Here is a 6,609-nt window from a genome sequence, read left to right as displayed (position 1 = left end):
CCCTCAGTGTAGAGGGGCTCGGCCCACCCCAATGTTTAGGCTAGAGGAAAAGGAGCTGTTATTAAATAGAAAGCCATTTTCAGACTTGTATTTAACGGTTTTTAGGGGGAGACCTCATTCTCCAGCCAGGTTAGGAGGTCCTCGAAATAGTTTGTGAAATACGTAAACCCTTACTTTTACCCCCTCGAGAGAAATTCACCCTTCTGTAGGCACTGTTCCGGGGCTTGTGGGAAGAAGTGAGGAGGGGAAGAGGGCAAAAGGATGGAAGAGGCTTCCAGTTGTTTCTTAGATACTGCAGAAAGAGGAGGGAGAGGTTGCCTACTGGTTTGTCTGGGGCCCTACAAGCCGGGAAAGTTGCTGGGAACAGCTAACCAACTCACAGGTGAGGAATGCTCGGCAAGACATGTGATTCAGGCGGCCATTTTCCTAGGACCCTGCCCGTCGCCATCTTCCAATGTAGACAAAGGCACTGACCCCCACTCTTGTCTGATGCGGTAATGGTTGTCGCCTAATGTTAAAAGTGTCGGGAACACGCCTATTTGGACCTAGATAGACGACAGCAAAGATCTTGGCTTACAGTAAGTAGTACGGCCGCACCAATCTAAACACCGTTAACACGTCCCACATCCTCACCTCCCTCCTTCTTCCTCCCTTCTTACGTCACGGGCCAGCCGGGAGGCGGGATCATCGCGGCTGCGGGGAAGGGACGGGCTGGCGTGAGCTGTCAATCCGAAACCCCACCTCCAGGAACGCAATGAGGGCGGAGCTAGAGCCGGGAGGCTGGGATCCGGAAGTCGCAGCTCAGCTGTGAGAGCGCTACCTCCCGGGCGAGTGTGTTGTCTCGCTATTCTTCCTCTCAGATCCTCGCCGGAAGTGGAGGTAAGAGACGAGTCTTTTTTTTTTTTTTTTTTTAAGTGGTGAGCATCCAGCCAGCCGGCCGCTCGGTAAGGGTCGACTATTCAAGGTGAAACAAGAGGTGCACTCCACCCAGGAATAGAGAGGTAAAGAGCCAGCTCCCTTCCAGGGTACGGGGTTCAGATGAAGGGCAGGGATCGTTGCGCACGTGGACATGCGCCAAAATACACTCTTGCGGGTTAGAGGGGCACGGCCCCACCCCATTTAGACAGCTGTAGACCCTGTACACACTGTAGAGTCATAGGCCCTGCTTGTGTGGAGAAGCGTCGAGTGATCTCTTCCCTTTATGATAGTGAGGCTCCATTCCGCACTCTCCGGGTGTCGACAGGTCTACCCCCCTGTCAGAAGGTGTGGCGATATCAACCCCGCACGTACAGAGACCTGTTCCCCTCTCCAGGAGGCTGACAGGTGCAGACCTCTACGGGCGCTAGCTAAGGCGCACACATGCACCTTGATGCACCTCTTGCCTTAGGATAAGAGGCTTTGTTGTATTTCCCCCTCCGCACCCCCAACCCCGGCTGACCACCAATATAGTAGAGCTCAGTAATTTAATATACAGAGGAAGGAAACGGAATATCTTTCCATTCTTGTTAAGACCTAAAGACCTACTAGCCTCGCTCTGGTGTAACTAATGGACAGGAGCCCCACCCCTGCTCCGGCAGAGATGGTTGATCACCCCTTCCCAAGTGATTGGAGGCACAAGCCTCATCCTACCAAAAACTATGCAAATTTCTCCCTCCTCCTAGGTTAAGGAGGTGCTGGTTTACTGAATTTGTAAGGGTTCGACCCCCAAAATGCCCCACAGCAAACTGCAGTAGATCTTAACCCACAGAGACTGTCAGATCTGCCTTGTGGGGCTCCCAGGGTAGAGGGGTTTAGATTTGTTCTCCTTTTGAGGTAGACAGAGATTATCTGCCCCCCCCCCCAGGATTTAGAATCATCAAATGTAGCAAAAGAGAGACTCCAAGCGAACAGGGATCTTCCCCTCTCTGCAGTGTTGAGAGGCAATGACATCAGTGATCACCCACAGTTTGTGCGTATGGGATTCCCACTTACTCAAGGTAGGGGAGGTTAGTTCTCTTTCTCAACATCCAGGGTAAAACAACTGGACCCCGCCCCCCCATCCCACAAGTGTAAGAACCAATCCATTGAATTCATAGCTGGGTTGCCCTGTCCCCCCACCAATGCAGAGAAACAAAGGTCCTGTTCCCTTTAATGTTAGTGCACTGTTGACTTCAACCCACATAAAAAAATAGATCTTTCCCATTCCACCTTCCATGGAAAGGTCTAGAGTAGCCCACAGCAGGCAAGTTGCAGACCTTACTCATGCAAAACTGTATAAGTCCCCTCTTTGTTAGTGTGGCACTCATGTTACCTTGTAGTAAAGACAGACATATCAGTCCTACCCTGCAGACCACCCCAGGGTAAAGAGTCCCAGTTCCATCGTCTGTACAGACCCACCCTTCTCACCCATGCAGCAGAGATGCACACAGCCACTGTACCAGTTTCCCCAGTTCCTCTGCACCCCAGAGTAGAGGGACAGAGGGCATTCTGTTCCCTCCAATCACCAAGGAACAGACTCCAACCACGCATAGAAGCAGATTTTCTCCCCTCCCCCAAGATCTTGCACTGATCTCAGTGCACATAGACACAGATTTAAAACAACAACAACAACAACCCTGTTCTGATGTCCCTTTTCCTGGGATTTGTCTTTACCCGCTTTTGGGGTAGATGAGACACAGAAGCCCCTACTTGGGAAAAGAAGTACTATTAATACCTAATGTAGAAATAGATCGTCCTTGCATACTCCCTCCCCTCGGTGTAGAGAGGTTTAGTGCTGTTCTCTTAACCTACTGGGTGGAGAATTGAGGACCAATGACCCTGTATGATGCACTGTGGCATTGACTCCACCCAGGAAGAGGTTTAGACCTAGCCTCCCTTTGGGTAGTATGACACTGTCTTCCCTGTGTATCCCTGCTTTAGTATTGCTCCTTCCAGTTCCTTTAATTATTAGGACTTCCTTATCATGTTATTTAACATTTTATTTTGCCCTTTGGGGGCTTAGAGGAGGCTTGTGGCATTTTGGTTCCCCATCCTGTCTTTATATTGGTTCTTCCATTCCAACAGGAAGAAAGCCTGCAGATTTGAATTTAACCTCCTTTTAAGCTGATCATCATGATGAAACTTAGACACAGTGAGTTTCTTTTACTACCTCCTCCCAATTATCAGCTTTAATGAACATTCATAGTATTTCACAGCAACTTTAAAAAATTTCCCGGAATGTAACAGGTCACTCTTGTCTGTATTGTATATATGGTATTGTTGTCTTTTCAATTTCTTGTGAGGTAATGCTCCCCTTATCCCTCATTCTCATTTTACAGATGAGAAACTGAGGCTCAGCAAGGTTAAGTGACTTGATTTGAGGTGAATAGCAGTAAATACTATATCACACTACCTAGAACCCTAACACACCCTAACATTTTTCTTTTGGTACCATGAATTATACAAGTGGCTAAGAGAATGGACTTGGGAGCCAGACTGAGTTTGAATCTTAGCTCTTCCACTTACTAGTTGTGTGGTCTTGTGCAAGTTACTTAACCTCAGTCTCTTTATTTACAAAATGGGATTATAATAGTACTTACATAATAGCATAATAATATCTGCCTAATAGTGTTGTTATGAGGATTTAATGAGTTAAAATAGGTAAGATACTTAGAACAGTGTGCCTGGCACTGTGGATGGCACACTGGATAGACTGGAGGGAATTGTACAACCCCAGCAGTCCTGAATTCTGTATGAATGGTGGCCCTGCATCTCTAGGGCTTCATGAAAAAAAAATTTACTACATTTACTTTATATAATCACAAAAAATATTATCATGAATCACACTTTGGTGTTAATACTAAAAGCAAATAATCACTTTTCGGGTAATACAAGAAAAATGAACAAGATCAACTATAAGAACATCCAATACCAGCTGATAATAAAATTGATAGTGATAAAGAAGACCATAATTAGCAGGTTAAATATAATATATGCATACAAAAAGCACCCTGGCAGTTTAAAGTAATGAAGAAGTTTATATGGGATTATTATATGGAAAGACTGTATTGTATGGAAACACTGTTAGATGGAAAGATCTTCAGGATTTGTTAAGTGAAAAAAGCAAGTTGCTAAGAAGAGTACATGGTGTGTTACCTTTAGCAGGAGAAAATAGGGGGGGAATAAGAGTATATATTTGCATTTGCATAAAGAAACTGAATGATGCAAGATAAACTAACAAGTGGTTTCTTTTACAAATTTTTTATTGATTTTAGAGAGAGAGGAATGAGAGAGAGAGAGAGAGAGAGAGAGAGAGAGAGAAAGAGAGAGACATTGATTTGTTATTCCACTTATTTATGCATAAATTGATTGACTTATATGTGCCCTGACCAGGGATTGAACCTGCAACCTTGGCACATCAGATGGATGCTCCAACCAACTGAACTACCCGGCCAGGGTATAAAGTGATTTCTTATTGTGGTGAGGGGACTACAGTGGCTAGGGACAGTGTGGGAAGGGAGACATCTCAAAGTACACCTTTTTATTTTGGAGCCCTATGACCTGTTATAGAGCAATCATACACATTTATATTAGTGGTGAAATGGTGAACATTAAATTGAATAGAAAAACTTTACATGTGTATACAAAACAAAGGTTTTCACTGATGAATTGCAACTAAAGTATGTAATGAGTAACTGGGATAATTGCAGTGGTAGATAGGGGCAGTGCTGTGTGGTGCAGCTAGAGATGCCTTGGACCCAAATGGTAATGATAGTAATTAAATCTGGGAACATTTTTGAGGAGCCCTACAAAGAGTGTTCAAATATAGTTTCAACTCTTGTGCATTTTCTTTCATTTTTGTGTTTATGTTTCATTTCTGTTGTATACTTTTGAGTGGCTAATAAAAAGGAAGGATGTGTTCTATCACTTAAGAAGATTTATACCAGTCAGTGATTGGTAGCACAGGTATATAATCTATTGTAGTGGCAGACTGTGAATATCAGCTGCACAGGGAGGGAAGAGGGTGGCTGATGAATAAGGAACAAAATGGAGGCTTCAGTGTTTTGGATGTTTCTAGGAGGTTAAACAAATGAGGGGTATCTGAGACTGCTTTCTAAAATACAAGGAGTTAGAGATGATGATCATAGATATCACCATAGCAGTGGGTGGGCAGGTAGCTGGATGGAGTGGGGTGTCCCTGGAAGTGAGGATGTTAAGGAAGTGGGAAACTGGAGTGTTGGAAGGGGCTCAGAGATTGCCAGAGTTATCCAGGTCAGTGGTGGCAGAAGTTGGGTTTGAAAGTAAAGCTCTGAGCCAGGTGCTTCCATAAATGAGGACAAGTGGTTCATAGGTGACAGGCATAGAAGTGGTCTCAAAAAGAGCAGGATTTGCCCCGGCTGGTGTGGTTTAGTGGGTTGAGCGCCAGCCTGCAAACCAAAGGGTCACCTGTTCAATGCCCAGTCAGAGCACATGTCGGTTATGGGCCAGTTCCCCAGTTGGGGGTATGCAAGAGGCAACAACACATCGATGTTGAAAAAAAAAAAAAAATCAGAACTTTATGCCCTCTTTATTTTTCTTTTTTGCTTTAAAAAATATTTTATTGTTTATGCTATTAACATTTGTCCCAATTTTTTTCCCCTTTAGCCCCCTCTACTCAGCCCTCTCACTCCCTCAGGCAATCCCCACACTGTTGTTCATGTCCATGGGTCACACATATATGTTGTTTGCCTACTCCATTTCCTATACTGTACTTTACATCCCCATGACTATTCTGTAACTACCTATCTGTACTTCTTGATCCCTTCACCTTTTTTACCCATCCCTCCAAGTCTCCTCCCAACTGGCAACCATCAGACGTTCTCTGTATCTATGATTCTTTTTCTGTTCTGCTTGTTTTTTTATTTTGTTTTATAGATTCAATTGTTGATAGATATGTATTTATTGCAAATTTATTGTTCATATTTTTTGTCTTCTTTTTCTTAAATAAGACCCTTTCACATTTCATATAATAATGGTTTGGTGATGATGAACTCCTTTAGATTTTTCTTGTCTGGGAAACTTTATCTGTCCTTCGATTCTAAGTGATAGCTTTGCTAGGTAATCTTGGTTATAGGTCTCTGCTTTTCATCACTTTGAATACTTCTTGCCAATGCTTTCTAGCCTGCAAAGTTTCTTTTGAGAAAGCAGCCGATAGTCTGATGGGAGCTCTCCTGTAGGTAACTAACTGCTTTTCTCTTCCTGCTTTTAAGATTCTCTCTTTTGCTTTAACCTTTGGCATTTTAATTATGATGTGTTTTAGTGTGGGCCTCTTTGGGTTCATTTTGATTGGAACTCTCTGTACTCCCAGGACTTGTATGTCTATTTCCTTCACCAAGTTAGGAAGTTTTCTATCATTATTTTTTCAAATGGGTTTCCAATTCTTTGCTCTCTCTTCTCCTTCCAGCACCCCCATTATGTGAATGTTGGTACACTTGAAGTTGTTCCGGAGGCTCCTTACACTACCCTCATTTTGGGGGAGATTATTTTTTCTTCTTGTTGTTCTGATTGGTTGTTTTTTGCTTCCTTATATTCCAATTCACCTATTTGATTCTTGCCTTCATCCACTCTACTCTTGATTCCCTGTAAATTGTTCTTTATTTTGATTAGTGTATC

General features: G+C 43.7%; 1 protein-coding gene across 4 annotated transcripts in view; it reads left to right on the top strand.

Moving 5' to 3' along the window:
- The first annotated feature begins 772 nt into the window (after nucleotides 1-772).
- GNL3L (G protein nucleolar 3 like) overlaps nucleotides 773-6,609 on the top strand; it is a 36,013-nt gene continuing 30,176 nt past the window's right edge. For 2 of the 4 annotated variants that reach the window (XM_090265419.1, XM_090265415.1), the window contains exon 1: nucleotides 4,358-4,414. In XM_090265419.1, coding sequence (XP_090121545.1) covers nucleotides 4,384-4,414 — 31 coding nt within the window. In that variant the 5' untranslated portion in view covers nucleotides 4,358-4,383. Of the gene's footprint in view, nucleotides 880-914; nucleotides 1,002-3,042; nucleotides 3,110-4,357; nucleotides 4,415-6,609 lie in introns of those variants that run through there. The other 2 variants (XM_090265418.1, XM_090265416.1) reach the window with 2 other exon arrangements.

This window comes from Furipterus horrens, unplaced genomic scaffold (assembly GCF_987537825.1).
Source record: "Furipterus horrens unplaced genomic scaffold, mFurHor1.1.pri manual_scaffold_17, whole genome shotgun sequence".
Taxonomy (NCBI): Eukaryota; Metazoa; Chordata; class Mammalia; order Chiroptera; family Furipteridae; genus Furipterus; species Furipterus horrens.
The sequence above is the reverse complement of the archived record's forward strand: the minus strand, read 5'-3'. Positions and strand labels throughout refer to the sequence as shown.